The following is a 21194-nucleotide window of genomic DNA, read 5'->3' as shown; positions in this document are numbered from 1 at the left end:
CACACCACAAAGGTGGCTCCTCCTTCCAGGTCCCAACCCCCATGGAGACCCAGGCAGGAACCCAGGTTAAGGAGCAGGGCCTGAGTGCACTTGGCCTTGGAGCCTCAGTGGGAGGCTTCCCCTCTAGAGGGTGCCCTTTGTAAAAGGAAGAGGTTGCTGGCATCATCACTGGGGACCTCTCAGTGCCAACTGCTTGGGTTAGAGAGAACCTTACCACGCATCGGACAGCACCGCAATGCATGCTGTTAGCCAGCTGCACGTGTGCTCTCACTCCCTCCTCGAATACTTTCCCCAAGATCCCCAGCCCAGGGCCGTGGGTGCAGGAGCTGGGGACTCTGGCAGAAGAGATAGAACCCTTCCAGCCAACGCTGTCATCCAGGAAACCACTGCATGTTCTCCCCTCTCCTGTTCCAGGCTGCGCAGACTTGGAGGGCATCACAGCCACAGAAGAGCTTAACCTGAGTTTTTAAATAAAATGCAGTCAACTGAGGAAGGCAAACAGGTTGCCTACCCACCACCATCCCTTCCATCTTAAATACACCAAAACTCAGACTAGGAGAACCTTCAAAATTGGACCGCTCAGCTCAGTGGTGGGACCAGAATTTTTATGTTGTTCATTCACTGAATAGTGTTTGACTCTTTGTGACCCCCATGGACTGCAGCACCCCAGGTTTCTCTGTCCTTCACCATCTGCCAGAGTTTGCTCAAACTCAAGTCCATTGAGTCGGTGATGCCATCCACCCGTCTCCTCCTCTGTAAGGAAGCCACCTTGGTTGGGAAGACTGTGTGTGTGTGTGTGTGTGTGTGTGTGTGTGTGTGTGTGTGTGTGTGTGTGTGTGTGTGTGTGATAAGTTGGGGCTCTGTGCGTGTGGGCGCTGTGTGTTGCAGGATTTGAAGTCTTGTCTAGAGCCCACATTTGTGTCTACATTACTGGGGCTTTTTAAGTTAGACAGTATGTTCCTTTGGGATGGGGGTAGGGAGCGAAGTTATTCGTTGATGAAAGACAGAAGGCACCTCCTCCCCTCCCTGGGCCTTGCCACCCGCACGCACAGCTGGGCAGCAGGAACCTGGGCCCTAAGAGGAATCCGGTGGACCACGTCCTTTCCAAGGCGTTTCCTTTATTTGATAGCTTTAAAAACCAAAGCAAGGGAAAGCGCGAGTTTGGGATGAAGTTCATCTTCAAAGTCGGCCCCGTCCCCAACCCCCGGGGCTTTGTTCGCTTCTCACGGACTCAACCCGTCAGCGAGGACCCTGCGGGCCTGGCAAAGCCGTTTCCAGGAAAGACGAAATCTTTGAAATCACTCAGAAGGAGAGAGAAGGGGTCGGCGAGTGCTCAGGCGCAGTCGAGTCCACAAGAGGTGTTGCAGAAGTGAACAGAGACACACTGGGGGCCGGGGCCAGGGACGCCCAGCCTGGCTGGCTGGTGGGAGAGGAGGACGCCGGAGCGCGGAGACGCCGCGGCTGAAGGGCTCTCAGTTGTCTGTCCTCTGAGCACCAGCGGCTGGCCCGGGCAATCGAGGGGCCAGCACAGCGGGCAACCCCTACGAAGGTCAGAGCCGCAGCCACCGTGCCTGTGGGCGCAGCGCCCGAGGGTCCCCCGCTTTGGCCCCGGCAAGCCCCGCAGTCTCGGGCACATCCCGTCGGCGCTTGCCGCGGAGCAGCGGGGCTACACCTGCTGAACGAGGCGCCGGCGCTGGGAGGTTTTGCGCAGGAGCCTCCTGTAGTCGTAGGGGTTGGCGGCGGGCCCATTCTCCTCCTCCACGCCGTCCTCCGCCGCCCAGCACCTGCGAGCGAGACCGGGGGCCGAGCGTCAGCGGCGCCAGCGCGCACCGCGGCTTCCCCGCCCACCCCGAGTCAGGCGGGTCCTTCTCCCACACCTCCCACCTTCAGTGGGCGTTTAAGAACCGCACGTTCAAAACAGCAGAGCAGTGACCTAACGGATTTGCGGTATTTCCTCAGCAGGTTTGCAAAACTCCTGAGCGAGGAGCAGACGGGTTGGTGGAACCTGGTGAAGCCTAGTTGTTTGAATGACAGCTAAGTAAAACATCAGAAAGGTGAGCTTGGTTTGGCTTGAAATAATTCACAACCAATAAATACTTCAGTCCCTTCTCCTTAAACAGGAAACTCAAGGTGCCTCTATAGACAATCACTTTGCAAACGCTCAGTTCTTTGTTTTAAAGGAAGTGTGTTAGTCACTCAGGCGTGTCCGACTCTTTGTGACCCATGGACTGTAGCATCACCCTACCCCCCGTCACCCCCAGGCTCCTCTGTCCATGGAATTCTCCAGGCAAGAATACTGGAGTGGGTTGCCATCCCCTTCTCCGTGGGATCTTCCCAACCCAGGGATCGAACCGGGGTTTTCTGCATTGCAGGCAGATTCTTTACCGGCTGAGCCACCTAAATGCTTCCCCCAAATCGGACCAATCACTCAGTTAGCTTTTCCAATGTTTCAACATCTTCAGTGAGGCTGTTGGGCCACCTTCCTGAAGCCACTGCTGGGAAACTCTGCCAACAACTACCTTTAGGCTCTGCAGCTTGCCTGGGGGAAGCAGGGAGCTCCCTAAAATGCAGCATTATTCATCAGTCCATTTATTCATGGAGCACCTACTAAGTATCAGCTACCGGTGTAGGTGATGGGTGTACACAAGTCCCTACTCTACCAGGATTTACAGTCTAGAAGGGGAGAGGACCATGGACAGCTCCAGTACTCTAGGCGGTGAGAGTTGCAGGCTGGGAAAGTGAAAGTGAAGTCGTGTCCAACTCTTTGGGACCCCATGGACTGTAGCCCACCAGGCTCCTCCCTCCATGGGATTCTCCAGGCAAAAATACTGGAGTGGGTTGCCATTTCCTTCTCCAGGGCATCTTCCCAACCCAGGGATCGAACTCAGGTCTCCTGCATTGCAGGCATACATTTTAACCTCTGAGCCACCAGGGAAGCCCTGGAGGCTGGGAAACCTTCTACAAAGAAGATGTAGATGGATGGGGGAATATGTGTGTGAGTGTAAGCAATTTCATAGAGGGTGATCAGGAAAGGACTCTCTGATAAGGTGACATCTGATGGGAGACCTGAAGAAGGGGAGGAGGGAGCCAGGCAGATCTCGCAGGGAAGGGCAGTCATTCCAGGATGACAGGAGATCCCCATTATGGTCCTAAGATGACAGTGTGTATACTGTATTCATGGCACAGCAAGGAGGCTGTTGTGGCTGGAGTGGAGCAAGCAAGGGGGAGAAAAGCAAGGGATGAGAGCAGGAGGAAGGAGGGGACAGAGTGACAGACAGTGTGGAGCTTTGAGACCATGGCAGGGACCTGAACAAGAGAGACACTGGAGGTTTCTGAGTAGCGGAGTGATTCAGTGGAAGTAAACAGGCCTGTGAGAAGACTGGGCAGCAGTCTCAGCAAGCCTGAGTAGCTGAGAACTGGTCAGGTTCTGGTCATTTTGGTAGGTCGATCTGGAAGAGTCTACTGAATGGATGTGGGGTGTAAAAGAAAGGAGTTAAGAATGTCTCCAAGGTTTTTACCTAAAACAACAATAAAAATGAGGTTGCCACTTAATGAGACGGGGAAGGCTGCTGAAGGAGTATATTTGGGGTCGGGGGAGTTAAAAGATTTAGGTTTAAATTGTGGTAAGTTTTGGATAGTAGATATTCAAGAGGAGACACTGAATAGGCAGTTGGATATATAAGCCCTGATCTCAGGATATTCTCAGTTTGAGAGTTTTAGGTAAGTAGATGATATTTAAGATCATGAGAGTATACGTTGATAATACAAAGGATGAGACTCTCCAGTTTTGAGAGGTCAGGCAAATGAAAAGAAATCAGTCAAGGGGAATGAGAAGGGGCAGCCAGTGAGGGAGTGTGCAAACCAAGAGAAGTACTTACGGTCCTGGAGGGCAGTGAAGAAAATGTTTGAAGAAAGAATATATTTGTTTATAAAACAATAATTTAAGATATGTAAGATATATAAAATACTCCAACAGATAGTTTGGCCTGAAGCTTCTCTAACTGTCCCCAAAGATCCTTTAGAGCTGTTTTTCTGTTTTGTTTTTTTATTTTAAAGCCAAGATCCTATCAAGGTTGATCTGCTGCACTTGGTGGTTTATCCCTTTAATCTTCCTTAGTTTAGAAATATGGCACCTCGGAGTTGCCTGTCAGCATGGTTAAATCAGTATACTCTCTCTCTAGAGCCCAGCTCCTCAGATATGGACATAAGGATCTTCTATCTGTGATCCTTACACACCCCTGCATTCGTTGCATCTCTCCTTCTTCTAGCACCCAGTGTGGGTGCCTAAAGTCATCAACTCCAAACGCACAAAGGCCAGTGCTCAAATTTTACTTCCATTACTTATTATCTAGGTGACTATATGCAGTATGAAACTTGGCAGGCTTAGCCTCCTCATCTATAAAAAAGGACGGTGAGAGTAACTCCCCCACCCACACCCCCGCGAGCCCCAGCTCCTAGAAAGAGTAAATGAGATTAAAGACAAGATCAGAGCACAACCGAGCACTCCACTGATGCGGGCTTCCAGCTCCTAGTCTAGTGAATGCTGACTTCACATCCTTAGATGCCACTGGAATGTCAGGATAGAACAGGTTCACAGCAGATGTGTGTCTGCTGCTGGGGGAGGGGAGAACACACTGGAGAGGATTCAGACTGGCTTGTCAAAATTGGAAGCAACTAAGTCAGTGAGAAGCCAAGTGAGCCAGGATTGAAAGCTCTTGGATGTCAGTTCATGCACACAATGTGGGACTTTGGGCACATCCTTTAATCTCTTGGGCACTTGGTGTGCTCCCACATAGAGCTCTGTTGTTGGACCAGAGCATCTCTAAGCTCCAACCTGTTAACAGTTCTTGGCTCTGAGATGGAAGAATACATCTTCTTTTGGAGACAAGGGGCAGAAATCATTGTTCAGGTTGGTTCTGAACAAGCCAACAAAGAGAATGACGGCCACCATTTATGGAACAACTCCCTGGCACCATGTCTGGCATTAATCACATCTGAATTCATCATTTCATTTCATCTCTCCAACAACAGGGAGAAGCAATTAGTAAATCCTTTTGCAGATGTGGAAACAGAAGCTTAGAGAGGCCCAGTAAAATGAGCAAGGTTACTCAGTAACTAAGCAGCAGAATCGGGAACCAAATCTAAGACTCTAAAGCCTCTTCTCTTAACACACGTCACACTGTCAAAGAGGTGGGTGAGGCATCTGAGTGCTCTGGGCCACAGGATGTTCACTTAGAATGTTGGGAAACCAGCTTTATATTGCCTGGTGTTACTCCCATTTTTCATATACCACATGTCCACCTTATTATGTGCCCTCAGTTTCAAAACTTTACCAAGAATTTTTGGGGGAAAGAAAAAAAGATTCCCCAAATTCTAAGTGAGCTACAAATGGTTTAAGTTGAATATCAAAGCTGGTGGCAAAATGAAAATCATATCCAAAACACACATTTCTATACGAAATTTTCTCCCAAATATTTTTTTTTTGGTCTGACATCATCAATTCTGAGAAATTACATAGCATCATCAAGAAACCAGTAAGTAAATAAAATTACATTGTTTAGAGCCTAAACACAGGTTGTGGATACTATTGAAGACAGGTATTGCTTACAGTTAGTATGACCATTGGAGAAGGCAATGGCACCCCACTCCAGTACTCTTGCCTGGAAAATCCCATGGACGGAGGAGCCTGATAGGCTGCAGTCCATGGGGTCGCTAAGAGTCGGACACGACTGAGCAACTTCACTTTCACTTTTCACTTTCATGCATTGGAGAGGGAAATGGCAACCCACTCCAGCGTTGTTGCCTGGAGAATCCCAGGGATGGTGGAGCCTGATGGGCTGCCGTCTTTGGGGTCGCACAGAGTCGGACACGACTGAAGCGACTTAGCAGCAGCAGTATGACCATATCATTATCATCAAAACCGAGGTATTTTAAAAGGAGATTCTATTGATGATTACACCAAGAAAACAAGTAAACACTGAGATTGTGGTAGAAAAACTGCGATATCTGATTACCTCCATAATCCTTGATTTTACTTCTAAGCAATGTGTCAATCACAAGATGCAATATTCAGTAAGAACACTTTGTCATTAAGCTAGCAAGCTTAATCACTTCAGTCATATTCAACTCTTTGTGACCGCATGGACTGTAGCCTGATTAGTCCATACATAAATGAAAGTGCTCTAGAAATGGAATGGTGAGTATAACATTCAAAATGCTGTACTTTTAACATATATTTATTACCTTTCATCAGCTTTGAAACATCGGTTCTGGAGTTCTTGCTGTTGTCTTCGTTCTCTTAAACTAGGGTTTTGGTCCTTTGGTCCAGGATAACTGGGCAAAAACTCCTTATAATAGAAATCCTCCAGATCTAATAATTTCCCCTGACTGCAAATGACCAAACACACCACAGAATCAGGCTGTCCACTCACCGAAACTTATCAGATACTCAGTTTCTTCATTTAAAGTATTAATATTTACAGTAATTGAGTCACACATGCATGCTAATAGGAATGAGAGAAGTCTTGCAATGTGCAAAAAATAGTACATACCATAGTTAAAAAGAAAAACCACTCACCTCTTACCTTTAAGAGAGTATCTAGCTGCTGGAAATGCTTTTCCAACTTCTACCACATCCAACTTGGCACAAAACTAGCAGCTACTAGATAGTTAGTGATTACAAATACTCATTTGGCCACAGCTCACAACTGACCCTTGGGCCACTATGAGGAAAGTTGACCTTTATGTCCCAGCATAACCATTTCCCAGATTTATCCATCAGCCTATAGATGCACACAGGGCGTCATGATCTTACCTGACTTCCTTCACAGGCAACCCCTGTCCTTCCCTATCTCCTGGTCTTTGGGGGATTAACTTCTGCACTAGATTTTCATTCCTGCACATGACACACATGCAGGGGTGTGTCCCCAACCATTTTCATTCGTGGATCTACTCAAGCTATGCTTCTGGTTCCTGAGTACTCTATAATCTGACGGGACTTCATCCGAGGTCAAGAGGTAAAGGTCTGGAAAACTACCAGGTGTTACAGTCCTTTGGGGAAAAGCTCTTTCAAGTTCAGATAACCAATTTGCAAACACATTTTCAGAATGCCACCAATTCATAAATAGGGGACTCTGTGTCCACTCATGCTTCTCAGAAGAACTCTCAATTGTTTTGAGCACTGTCTGGAAATTAGTTGATTGAAATAGTGGGATGATATTAAAAGCATGGACTGAAATGTTACAGGGAAAGGGAAATAGTTTGAATTGAAGTAGGCCACATACACAGGTGTTAGAAACCTCATCTTCCTGACAAATCCATAACCATTATATTAATAAAATGTAAGATTTAGCTCGTGTTGAAGAACAAAAAAGTACAAAGGAGTTTGGGGAAAGAAAGCTCATGAACATGAGCATGTTCAAATAGCTCAATCAAAACCACAGTAATGGGACAAGAAAGGACAATTCTGTATTGGATGGTACAATTTATTCAAAACTGTCCTGAGTCCGCAGTATATGTACCACGCACTGCGTTTCTGCTTGCGCTCAGTCCCTAAGTCGCGTCTGAGTCTTTGGGACCCCGTGGACTGTAGTCCGCCAGGCCCCTCTGTCCATGGGATTTCCCAGGTAAGAATACTGGAGTGGGTTGCCATGCCCTTCTCCAGGGAGGTCTTTCCCAACCCAGGGATCAGATCTGCGCCTCTTGCATTGGCAGATGGATTCTTTACCACTGAGCCACCTACTGCTCTGGGTTTAGCTCAATATGTATTTCCAATAGGCAAGATCTTATAGATTACATATAAACTCCATATTTTAAGATTTATTGACAGCACAACACTTTCCAAATCTATGCATATAAAATAGGTAGCCTTTAAACATAATTTGAACAGATAGATTTATATTTTGGTTTGATGAGTTATTAAAATTTAAAAATAATAATTACCTATCTTTCCTTGGTCTTCGTTTTTCTTCTTGGATTGATTTCTAAAGGGAATAGAATAATTAAAAATAATCTATATAATATTATGATCTTAATATAATTAATGGATATATTACTATAGTATTAACATATAAAATTATATTTCACTGGGTTCTAGCTCAAGATATTTGAACTTCTATATTTACATGTTGAAAAGAGTATATATGTCTTTTAGGCTAAGGAAACAAATACTGCAAACAAGCTGAAGATATTATAATTGTGGAAACACTAATGCAAGCATCAATTTGATTGACACCTTAAAAATGCAAGATAATAAAAATGGCAAATATTAATAATAATGGTTTGTCAATAGGAAGGGTTTTCCCAAGTTATCTTTATAGATACACCAAATCACTTTTTTCTCATCGTTTATCATTTTAATACCCTAAAACGTTAGATGAGTCAAAAAGTTCATAGTTTGCTTTCTTCTTATTGGTTGGTATTGTAGCCAGTGGATGAGGTAGAAGTGAATGCTTACCTGCATCAAGTCTGGGAGTCGATCATTCTGGAAATAACAATGTAAGGGGCAGGACACCAAAGACATTCCTGTTCTCCTTAACATTTCCTTTTAACTTCACATTCCTGACCCAGAGCCCTAGGCTAGGAGGTGCTTACAAACAGGGACGTACCAGCAGAGGTACAATGGCCCTCTGCACTTCAGCTAATGGTCCCCTGGGACCAGGGTGGTGTTTGCTGTGGTTGTTCCTGCTTTAATCTGAGAGGTCCTGCCTCCTTGATCCATTATCTGAAAAAATGTCTCTCTTGTTCTCGACAGCAATTTTCTATAATCTGAAGAGATGCTGAATGATGCTGAGTATCAGAGATCCTCTTTCTACAGCCAAGAATCAAATACTGCTCTGCTCTGGCAAGGACCACATTTTCTTCTGGATCAGTATTTCTGTCTGGGAGATGCTATGTACAAGTTGGTTCTCAGTTACTGAATTCTTAAAGGAAGAAATATTGCCTGCATTTTTTTTTTTTTTCGCTCTCATCTGTGCTAGAGTACTCTTATGAAATGTAATTCTGTGGCATATTTTTCCCAAAATTATTTAAAATGGCTTATAATAGAAGCAATTATGTAGTCAAAGAGATAAAATAGGAGCTGTAAATAAGGAACAAAGAGAGATAAATCTGAACTTCAAGACAAAGCTTTACATTTAATTGTCTCTTAGTTTCCTAGGCTCTAGGGCTAAAGTTAGGGATGTATGTGATGGCATTCTTCACCATGAAGAAGGATACTGTACCACCTAGAAGAGGATTTAATATGCATTTTATCACTGGGGGCCTTTATATTAGGAGCACTTACATACTCATCTCAGAGATATTGCAGGTTTGGTTCCAGGCCACGGCAATAAAGTGAGTATAATAAAGCATGCCACACAATTTTATTTTGGTTTCCTGGTGCATAAAAGTTACATTTACATGGGACTTCCCTGGCAGTACAGTGGTTAAGACTCTGCACTTTCAATGCAAGAGATGTGAGTTAGACCCCTGGTTGGGGAACTGAGATCCCACGTGCTGTGTGGTATGGCCGGTTTATGCTGTGTGCGTGAGTGCTAAGTCGCTTCAGTCGTGCCCGACTCTGCAACCCTACGAACTGTAGTCTTCCAGGCTCCTCTGTCCATGGGGATTCTCCAGGCGAGATACTGGAGTGGGTTGCTATCTCCCATTCCAAGGGATCTTCTCAACCCAGGGATCGAACCCACATCTCTCTTGCACTGGCAGGAGGGTTCTTTACCACTAGCACCACCAGGGAAGCCCAGTTTATACTACACTATAGTCTATTATAAAGTGCACAATAGCATTATGCCTAAAAATGCATTCCTTAATTTAAAAATTTAAACATATTTTATTGCTAAAAATGCCTTTAAAATGCTGGTAGAGGGTCTGAAATATTTCAAAAATTACCAAAATGGGACACAGAGACAGGAAGTGAGCAAATTGTGTTGGGGAAACAGTGCCAATAGACTTTCTGAATGGTTTCCACAAAACTTCAACTTGTAAAAAACAAAAAAACAGTACCTGTGAAGCACAATAAAATGAGGCATGTTTGAATTGCTAAGACCAATGATGTCTTGAATTAGGCTTTTAAAATTATATTTTAATTTTTATTTATTTATATATTGGCCACACTGCATGACCCGCAGTATCTTAATTCGCTGACCACAGATTGAACCCATGCTCCCTGCATTACAAGTATGGCATGTTAACTGCTGGACCACGGGGAACTCCTCAATTAAAGTTTTGATATGACAAACTGCAAACCTGAAATTTAAAATGCAAATAAAGAACCAAACGTCCTGTGGCAGGTTCTTGCCAAACCAGAGTAAAGAAGAAAGACAAGGAAACAGAGATGACTAAGAATGAGATCTGGTGAGGATGTATTCTGAGGAAGCTTTTGAAAGAACAGAGGTCTGAGTTCAGCAGACTCTGAAGAAACCCTTCCTTGGTCACTGCATTTTACACCTTCTCCTTCCCATGTGACATAAAGAAATTTGCTTTATGGTAAAACTTGAAAATTCACCTCCATTACAACATGATGGACACACTCTTACTTTCCTTTTGGAAATACATGAATGCATTATGTATTCAGAGGTCTTCACAAGGATTAAGACAGTAGCCAAAATGCAGACATTTAAAAAAGGGACCTGGGAGTGATCAAACCACCCACTGCTATGGTTCGGGGAAGACGCCAGAAAAATAATGGGACCAGAAGGGGCTTGTGATGGGACTGTGTCCATCACTCATTTTTTGAGGAAGCTGTTGGCCCTGAGTCATTTTGCTGATGGCCGCACAATTTCTGGAAGTTAGAGCAGACACCACACCCCGTGACAACAGAGTGAAGTATTCAGCTAACATTCTCTCCTCAAAGCCACAACTCAACAGCAACAGTTCCTAGATGTAGGAGGTTAAGAGAATCCCATCACAGAAGAGAGCTGGTATTGGTGTGAAGGCAGCTGGAATGATCACAGTCAATGGTGATGTCCAAGGAGAAACAAAAGCTGTATCAACAGGTGAGACACCTGTCAGCACAGCTGCTCATGTCAGGCAAGCATGAGGGGTGTCACGCCCACAGTCTGGCAGCACCGAGAATCTTCTCTAAATATGTCCTGTCTTTTTTTAGCAAATAGGCTCATGATGAGCAACAATGGGGCTATAAGAAGAAGCAAAGTCTCTGTCTTCCTGGAGCTTTTAGTCCACAGGGGAGAGTCAGACAGGAAACACACAGATACATATTTATACCTGCTAGGAAGAAATATGAAGCTGGGCCAGGCAAATACAGAAGCAGGTGCTGCTTCAGATACGACTGTCAGGCAGCTTCTTTGATAAGCACAGATGTGAATAAAGTACAAACATTTTTGCTGACTACAGTGGCCTGGGTCATGAAGAGAAGGCCTAAAATATGCAGCATATTTTAGAATGATGTTCATGAAAACCATTTAAAAGTACAGAATATGTTTTAATGTTTAAAGGGGATGGGGCTCCATCACAGCTTAAATTTCACTTAATGTGTAACCTCCCCAAATCCAGCTAAACATGAGCCCATGGTGTGTTTTTACTTATAATAATATACTAGTATTCTATGTTTTATGTTTCATTGCAGCCACAGATTTCAAGAGTCAGGGCTATAAAACAGATTCCAGTCACTGATAATTTAAGATGTATGAAAATACTTTATATTGATTAAAAAAATAACAGTATGATGACAAAGTAATCTTCTTGGGATTTGGGACTCACTTGTGAGTCAGCTATATATATTTAATATATATACTGATTTACAACATTGTAAATCAACTATATTTCAATTAAAAGTTATATTTTGAAAATAAATGGAAAAATAAAGTAAAATTGTGGTGATGGTTGTACAACTCTGTTTTTACACTGAAAAACATTTAACTGTATACTTTAGATGGATAAATTATATGGCATGTGACTTACATCTCAATAAAAACTCTGTGCCTGCATATGCGTGTGTGTGTCTGGACCTATAGTATATAGGTCTCTCTCTGTGTGTATATGTGTATCCATAGTATGTAGGTGTGCATATGCACACACACACACATATACATGTATGGGTGCCTTTGTCCATCACATAGAATATATAAAATGAACACTAGGCATTTTGATATTTGAGTTTGGAGAGAGGGGGAGGTCTGAGCCAGAGACCAGGATTCAGGAATTGGTAGAAACTGAGGTCATGGCAGCTGATGAGAATGTCTGAAGATAATGGGATGAGAAGAGAATCTAAGATTGAATCCCAGGCAACACCAAGGAGAACAGGACCCTTCCAAAGAAACTGGAGAGAAACCACCAGAGAGAAGGAAGAGGACTAGGAGAGGGCTGATCTGGAGGTTAAGCTTCATTTGATACCGGGGAGATAGACAATTCCAATTCACAGGAAACCTTCGCTGGGTTCTTTGGGACATGGAGAATTGTTGCTCTCTCAACCATGCAGGGGGAAGGGGAAGGGAATAAGTATTCCAAATAGAAGGACAAACAGGAGCAAAAGACTCGGGGGCATGGGAGGCTGTGCAATGGCAGAGATGCCAGTAGGTAACTCTGGTCAGTGGGGCTGGGAGGAAGAGCTGTCCCTGGTCCAACAAGGAAGGCATCTGGATTTCATGCAGGAGTGGCCAGGGTATTAAAGGCGCTATGCAGGGCGAGACGGACTACAGAGGCTGAGATTAGAAGCAATTAGGTGGGGTCTGAACTATCCAGGTGAGGAATGAGATAGTCTGGAATAAAGTAGTTGCCAAGGTAGCCAGAGGAGGATGAATCAGAGCCAGCCTTTGTGGGGAGAAGACACGCTTTCGAGTGACTGATCCGATGTTGGGTTTGAGACAGCAGGCAAGACTCAGGCTGCCCCCCAGTTTCGTGGCGTAGGTAACCAGGTGGATGGTGGACTAATGGAAGAACAGGAACCTGAGAGGAAGGACAGGCCGGTGGGGGTGATGCCAAGAGCTCCCAGACTGCTCACTATGACTCAACAGATGTGGAATCAGAAGACCTGAGTACAGGGAATGGCCCTCAGAGCTCAGAAGTGCCTCATCCATGTCTCAGAATCCTGATCTGGGAGATGGGGATGCGACCCTTCAGGCTCTTTCTAGAATTCGATCTCACAATGCTTGTGAATACACATCACTCTGAACCTAGAATTTAAAAGGTCCTCAATAAGTATCTCCTTCTCCCCATCCCTTCCTTGGAGACTCACCCTTTCACACTAAGGTCCCTTTCTGGAGAGCTCCTGCTGTGATGCTCTTCTCTATCTGAGTTGATCTTTGCATATCGGTTCAGATTCAAGGACTAGCAGAGAAAATTCCTAGGAGGCCACAGGCCTGTGGGGGAGGGGTGGACCCTGAGGAAGAGAGGCTAGAGGACAGGCAAGTGTCCAGCTCGTCAGCCAGGGAGGGGCCAGGAAGGAGAAGCCAACGAGTGTCTCCCTCAAAGAGCCCTCCCTCTTGACAGGACTGTGTGGTCAGTTTCCTTACTGGCCATTAGAGGAGACACTACAGCTCCCATCTGATAATAAGATTGAGCCAGTGGTGGCTCAGAAGGTTAAGAATCTGCCTGTAATGCAGGAGACGCAGGTTCAATCCCTGGGTGGGGAAGATGCTCTGGAGAAGGGAATGGCTACCCGCTCCAGTTTTCTTGCATGGAGAATTCCAAGGACAAAGGAGCCTGGTGGGCTGCAGTCCATGAGCTTGCAAAGAGATGGACATGAACAACTAAGCACCTAACACACACACTTACATGAAGCAGAGAATAGTATGTGGAGTCTTCAGAGTTATTTAGTGTTTTGGGTTTTCGGGGCCGCCTTGGGGGTCTCAATATTTTTGGCTCCTCTCCTTTTGAGATACCTACAAGAAAGGTGATCATAAATAAGGACTCCATTATCAAAGTATTATTAAGCAATGTTTTCCTTTAAGGTTAAAGAACAAATTATATATATACAACTGGGGCTAAAACTGATAGAAGAAATTCCTTTGTTGCTCCCACCAACCCTTATCATAATCCTCACCACATGCTTCCTTCCAATTGTCGGATGGTCTAGGACTTTGAGAAGTAAGGGGAAAAGGAAGAGAAGAATTGCACAGTTTGGTAACATGGAATAGCAGCTCAGAGGATGAGTGGGGTGGGCAAGGAGAAAAACTGCCATAAAATCTTAGGAAAGGAGGATAACGCTCACAGAATCCCCTGTTGCTGGCCTTAAACAATGACCCACCTATCTATCCATTCATCTACTCATCCACCCATCCATCCATCCACACACGGCATGATCCTCAGTCTAAAGCACCACCTCATATTATGGCCCAAATCAAGGGACTGCTAGTCTGCAGGCGGGCCTCTTTTCTAAAAGTCTAATCTAGTCTTTCATCAATATTTAGAATCTCAAACTATTAGGATGTTCAGACTGGACTTTAAAAATGCTGGGAAAGAAAGAATTAAGTTTGTCCTCCTTCCCTTACTCTTCCACAGAGCCAAGTTCTCAAATCTGTAGCAACATCATCAGAGCTCCTGATGGTCTTCACACTTGGCAGTCAGTGCTCCTTACAAATGGCTTTTTATGCACAGAACTAACAGGTCTCTTGGGGCTTCCCTGGTGGCTCAGACAGTAAAGAAATCTGCCTGTAACGTGGAAGGCTTGGGTTTGATCCCTGGGTCGGGAAGATCCCCTACAGAAGAGAATGGCTACCCACCCCAGTATTCTTGCCTGGAGAATCCCATGGACAGAGGAGCCTGGCAGGCTACAGTCCATGGGGTCGCAAAGAGTTGGATAGGACTGAGTGACTAACAATAGGACTCTTACAAAGAATTTCTCTCTATATTTCATGATTCTTGATCTCCATCCCTGAGCGCATCTGTGCAGGAATGTCTGCACGAAAAATATTTTAAAGTTGGGCAAGGAGTAGGGTGTAGGTGCTTAGTGGGGAATGGCCTATATTCAACAGATATCTGAGCACACATTTTCTAGTGGGACTTTAAGGGTATCACTAGCTCATTACTGCATATAATAATGGGGCAACAATAATTCCTAATCCTCAGAGGTAGAAATACACAGAGAAACGGAATTGTTCCAAATCTTTCTAATCAAATCAAGTCAAATCTAATCAAATCAAAGAATATCTCATACTTATATGTGTAAGCAGCCATGACTGCCAGCATAAAACAACTCTAACCAGGATGGAGACTCACAGACGGCTAACTTCCTAGTCCCAGCCACAGCCCACTGTGTGAATAAACTTATCACAAGAGCACTCACATCCTAATGTTATCCACCTCATTCATTTTTAAATGTATGGGAAATTGCTGGATGACAAAGATCAGCTAGTTGGGAGTATGTCATCATGGGGAAGGTGTGGAACCACGTGGACCAGAGAAAAGCAGGACAATCATTCATTACTGTTATTTTTGGAATAAAACAAAAGAAAATGAGATCTTGATACATGAGATCACATTTATAGATGCCAGAGAGAAAATTTTTAAAGTAATGAATTCAAAAGAATCCTGGAATGTATGGGATGGCCACATATATATAAAATTATAAACACGCATGAGGGAATGTGCATATTACAGATATAATCTCAAAAGGTGTTGAATTTTCAGAATTTCTGATTAATTCTTATATCTTGCAGAATTAACTTTTTTCTTCACCAAGATAATGTGAAGCTTGGGCTGAATTATCTTAAGAGGTGTCTTTCCTTCAGCTATGACCATATAATGCGGGCAGCCAGTAGGTGAAAATTATTGAGGAATGTACTCAATAGAGTATGATCATTCAGATTAAACCTCCCCAGAATATTTAGTATTTTTTTGCCCTTGAGGTTATCAGCATACAAATATTTCAGAAAGGCACAAGTTTATTTTGCCTTCTAAATTTTTGTTCCTTTGGGGGTGTACAAACATTGCCTGCCAACATCATCCTAACTCCTTAATTATAAAAGTGACATAAACATTTATAATCACAAATTACCAGCAACACATCAATGTTGGCAGTAGAACAATTAGGTTTGTGACCATTCTGGGTGACGTGCATGATACATATTAGCTCTTAAAGGTTGTTGCTATATTAAATAGCCAGAAGGTAAAACACTTATTTATATTGTAGTTCCGCTAATAATTTCATTAAGTGTTTGAGTCTGTCAGGAAGGCGCATTTAAAAAATAATGAAAGGACAAATCTCAACATTTTGCATTCAGAAGGCAGAAGACAGACTTAAAACTCATTGCCAATATTTGCTCTAGAAAATTAATTTCAGCATTATTCTCATTTCATGATAATTATACTATTTTACTTAAGTAAACATGCAGAATATAATTTGCCGAAGTATCACATGTCTAAATCAGATATTAGCAGCATAGAAATGCATTGGTGTTACTGCTTCTTCCTTAAGAAATCTGTTTTTCAGTTCTGGTAAATTTCTATTCACAAATGGACAGTCTGTGAACTTGAAGCAATATAAGGACCCAGAGGAAATCTTAGAAGGGAGGAATGCTCATGGCTATGTGTTAAAGGCAGGATTCACCATAGTTTGGATTGCAACCTGCTTCGGGAAGCTGCTCTCTCTGCCTTTCACCTTGTCTGCCCTTCAGCTGGCTAGGCGCGCTTGGAGAGAACTGCATGCCGATTTCGCGCTCGTGTAGATGATTCAGTCCCTCTGTGCTCCTTGCTGCCTTGCACTGCCTCATGCTCTGAGTTCCCAGAGATACTTTCACTTCTCTTGCTCGTTCCAGATCCGACCACTTGTTTTCCTTCCTTCCTTCTTTGGAGTTTTCCTGAGGTGATGCGTTACAAGGGCAGGTGCCTCTGCTCAGAGTATCCAGAGCACTTCAGGCGTGCCTTAGTGTTCACTGGATCTGTCTCCAGGCTTCCTGTGACCTCCTCAGAAGGCAGCTGCCAGCCCCACCCCCATTTGAACCTGCTCAACAATTACTTTGGCTCTTCCTTTCCTTTTTCCTTTTTTCCCCCTTTGATGTGGACCCTTTAAAAAGTCTTCTGAATTTGTTACAATATTGTTCCTGCTTTATGTTTTGGTGTTTTGGCCACAAGGCATATGAGATCTTAACCCCCCGACCAGGGATCGAATTTGCCACCCTCTGCATGGGGAGGCAAAGCCTTAACCACTGGACTGCCAGAGAAGTCCCCCTTTGGCTCTTTTTTCCACCAGCTGACCACCGATGCCCTAGAGCCAAGTCAGATCTGTCCTCTTACAGCTCATGGGCTTTGAGCTCTCTGTCCCCTCAGATTTGAGAACTTTGCATCAGGATCTCGTAAAGTGAGCATTTAGCTTTTCAGTTACAGTCTTAGGTTTGGGGAAGAGGTGCTCCCAGCCTGCCCCTCACATTCTCTTCTAAATTAAGGTCACAGGAGAAACAGGGGAGAATGAAGCAGCTTTGCTTGTGTGGTGAGACCCACAGACGTCCCCTCTGGACCACCATCTGTCTCTTGGAAGTGCTCACTACCTATCTGTCATTTACTCCCATCTCCTTTGTTGGGCAGAGGTCATGGATTAGAATCCCCAGAGGCTAGTTAGTTTTGTTCTGGTCCATGGAGTTAGCTTCTCCCTCACTCCCAGCCATCCTGCATACATACAGGAGCACACCCCACCAGAAACACAGGGGGAACGCACACAATGATGCTGATGGTGGCTGAAGAGTGCCGCCTGTGCTGAGTCTCACGCTGAGCCGTGAGCACGTGTCCTGTGTATGACCATCCATGGGACTAAGAAGATAGTCACATAACAAAAATACATGCTTACTTGGCTGAAGAATAAGGAAAACTCAGGGGTGGCATTTAAAAGACCCCCAATAACCTCTTGGTTTTTTTTTTCAAGATCATATTGGTCTTAATCTACCAGAAAAAAATATTTGAGTATATAGCCTGAGGTGAAAACCTACATTAATTTTTTTTATAAGAGCCAAATTTTAGAAAATTATTTATTGACTGTTAGTCATTTTCTCCAATCGGCCTCTTAAAAAACACAGAATTTAGTTCAGTTCAGTCGCTCAGTCGTGTCCAACTCTTTGCAACCCCATGAACCACCAGCACACCAGGCCTCCCTGTTCATCACCAACTCCCGGAATCCACCCAAACCCATGTCTATTGAGTCAGTGATGCCATCCAACCATCTCATCCTCTGTTGTTCCCTTCTCCTCTGGCCCTCAATCTTTCCTAGCATCAGGGTCTTTTCAAATGAGTCAGCTCTTCCCATGAGGTGGCCAAAGTATTGGAGTTTCAGCTTCAACATCAGTCCCTCCAATGAACACCCAGAACTGATCTCCTTTAGGAGGGACTGGTTGGATCTCCTTGCAGTCCAAGGGACTCTCAAGAGTCTTCTCCAACACCACAGTTCAAAAGCATCAATTCTTCCGTGCTCAGCTCTCTTTATAGTCCAACTCTCATATCCATACGTAACCACTGGAAAAACCATAGCCTTGAGTAGACAGACCTTTGTTGACAAAGTAATGTCTCTGCTTTTTAATATGCTGCCTGCTGCTGCTGCTGCTAAGTTACTTCAGTCATGGCTGACTCTGTGCAACTCCATAGATGGCACCCCACCAGGCTCCCACATCCCTGAGATTCTCCAGGCAAGAACACTGGAGTGGGTTGCCATTTCCTTCTCCAATGCATGAAAGTGAAAAGTGAAAGTGAAGTCACTCATGTCCCACTCTCTGAGACCCCATGGACTGCAGCCCACCAGGCTCCTTTGTCCATGGGACTTTCTAAGCAAGAGTACTGGAGTGGGTTGCCATTGCCTTCTCCAAATATACTGCCTAGGTTGGTCATAACTTTCCTTCCAAAGAGTAAGCATCTTTTAATTTCATGGCTGCAATCACCATCTGCAGTGATTTTGGAGCCCAGAAAAATAAAGTCAGCCACTATTTCCACTGTTTCCCCATCTATTTCCCACGAAGGGATGGGATCAGATGCCATGATCTTCATTTTCTGAATGTTGAGCTTTAAGCCAACTTTTTCAACTCTCCTCTTTCACTTTCATCAAGAGGCTCTTTAGTTCTTCTTCACATTCTGCCATAAGGGTGGTGTCATCTGCATATCTGAGGTTATTGATACTTCTCCCGGCAATCTGATTCCAGCTTGTGCTTCCTCCAGCCCAGCGTTTCTCATGATGTACTCTGCATAGAAGTTAAATAAGCAGGGTGACAATATACAGCCTTGACGTACTCCTTTTCTTATTTGGAACCAGTCTGTTGTTCCATGTCCAGTTCTAACTGTTGCTTCCTGACCTGCATATAGGTTTTTTCAAGAGGCAGGTCAGGTGGTCTGGTATTCCCATCTCTTTCAGAATTTTAAACAGTTTATTGTGATCCACACAGTCAAAGGCAAAACACAGAACAGAAGAATACTATCTGGTTTTAAACAAGCAACATTTAGCCTTTCTGGTTTTCCCCACCTCCCCACCCTGCTCATACTTTGTAACAATAGGTGGTTCCTCTCAAGGTAAGGTGAAACACATCAATATTTTTAAAACCCCATTATTCCTTCTGAGGGCATGTCTGGTCACAGGCATGACCTTAGGAGATGGCAAGCAAGCTTTTTGTGACATAAGACAGTCTGGCAGCAAAGATGACCCATTGGAGATGGCATTCTAGTGTTCTCCCACCTGGAGGGGAAGCCCTGTGCAGGCTTCAGAAATGTTACTCAGTAGGGCATCCACCCTACTGTGGAGCAAGCACTTGTCCCCCCTCCACCTTGGTCTCCTGGCTTCATGCAGGGGTCCCCAAACATTTGGGCAGCAGGGACCAGTTTTGTGGAAGATGATTTTTCCATGGATGGTGGGGAGAGATGAATGGTTTCAGGATGATTCAAGTGCATTACATTTATTGTGCACTTTATTTCTATTATTATATCAACTCCACCTCAGATCATCAGGCATTAGATTCTGGAAGCTGGGGACCCCTGCTCTAGAGCTCTGTATTGGATGCTCTTGTTAGTGAACCACTCGACACGGGGGAAGATTAAGTGACTTATTTACAGGATTCTCATTCCAATTCTGCAGTCTTGTATCCCGTAGCTAGATTAGCTAGCAGTTTGCCAAGGTTCTTTGAAAAATGATTTTTAAGGGCTGTTTATATTCCATATATGAATGTGTCATTACTTATTAATCATTTTCTTATTGCCTAATTTTATTTTTGGCCATGTACATAATTTTTCTCTTTCAGCTCTGATTAGCTCCTTAGGCTATGTTCTTATAAGTGGGTTTACTGGGAGAATGATAGAAACTATTTCAAAGCTTTTCTTTACATATTGCTAAATCGCTTTCTGAAATGTTGAGTCTTTAGACTCACCATTAGTGTTTGAGGATAATTAAACTAGCCCATTCTCATCACTGTCATATATTTTTTCATCTCTGCCATCGTGATGAGTAAAAAACAGTAATTTGTTTTAATTTATATTTTTAATTTCTAGAATGATTCTGTATATGCTTGCTTTCCATTTGCATATGTTCTTCTATAAATAAATCAATGTCTTGTGTCCATTTTTCCATTGAGTTAGTGTTTTTCTTAACAATTTATGAGGTCATTCTACATCACATATGGCAACTGTTTTTCCACTTGTTCTAAATATTTCATCCAGATAGTCTGTAGCTCTTTAACTTGAAACAATGCTTTCTAATCTCTAGAAGGTTTTAACATTTACACAGTCTAAATCGACCACTATTTTTCTCTGTAATTCCTCTTACTACTTCTTCTCATGCTTTGTTGGCTCCTAAGCAGAGACTGTGAAATAGTCAGTTCATGTTATTTGGTTTCTCTTAATTTATTTCTCACATTTAAATCATTAACATTTAAATCATTAATATGTCTGTTAATATTGGGGTATTCTGTATAAGGTAAGACTTTTATTTATCCTCCTCAAATCAGAAAAATTTAAGCATTATCAGAAAATGTAATTTGGTTCAATTCTGGTATTTGGGAGTTTATGTACTAGCCCAGTATGTCTAGTTATAAGAAATTTTTTAAAATATACTAGATATTTAAGAAGGTATTTTCTCTATGTGGTATGAAATTATAAATAAACTATGTAAATTTACTTTGTTGACTATATTATTTTATCAAATATGCTATGTAATTTCCCTTTGAATTGATCTCATGTCGCTAAGTAATATGGTGTCAAAATATGTTAAAAAAAAACTATTTTCAGTGCTGCAGACATGCTTAGTCTTTTTTTTTCATGCATTTTTAAGTATGAAATTTAAC

General features: G+C 43.5%; 1 protein-coding gene across 1 annotated transcript in view; it reads right to left on the bottom strand.

The window, feature by feature from the left end:
* Positions 1099 to 21194, bottom strand: part of MYO3A (myosin IIIA) — a 159219-nt gene continuing 139123 nt past the window's right edge. The window contains exons 30-33 of the mRNA XM_018057111.1: positions 13729 to 13835; positions 7942 to 7982; positions 6244 to 6387; positions 1099 to 1784 (exon numbers count right to left, since the gene is read on the bottom strand). Of these exons, the coding sequence (XP_017912600.1) occupies positions 1667 to 1784; positions 6244 to 6387; positions 7942 to 7982; positions 13729 to 13835 (410 nt within the window). The 3' untranslated portion in view covers positions 1099 to 1666. The remainder of the gene's footprint in view (positions 1785 to 6243; positions 6388 to 7941; positions 7983 to 13728; positions 13836 to 21194) is intronic.

The sequence above is a fragment of the Capra hircus genome, chromosome 13 (genome assembly GCF_001704415.2).
Source record: "Capra hircus breed San Clemente chromosome 13, ASM170441v1, whole genome shotgun sequence".
NCBI lineage: Eukaryota > Metazoa > Chordata > Mammalia > Artiodactyla > Bovidae > Capra > Capra hircus.
This window is presented reverse-complemented; position numbering and strand designations above follow the sequence as displayed.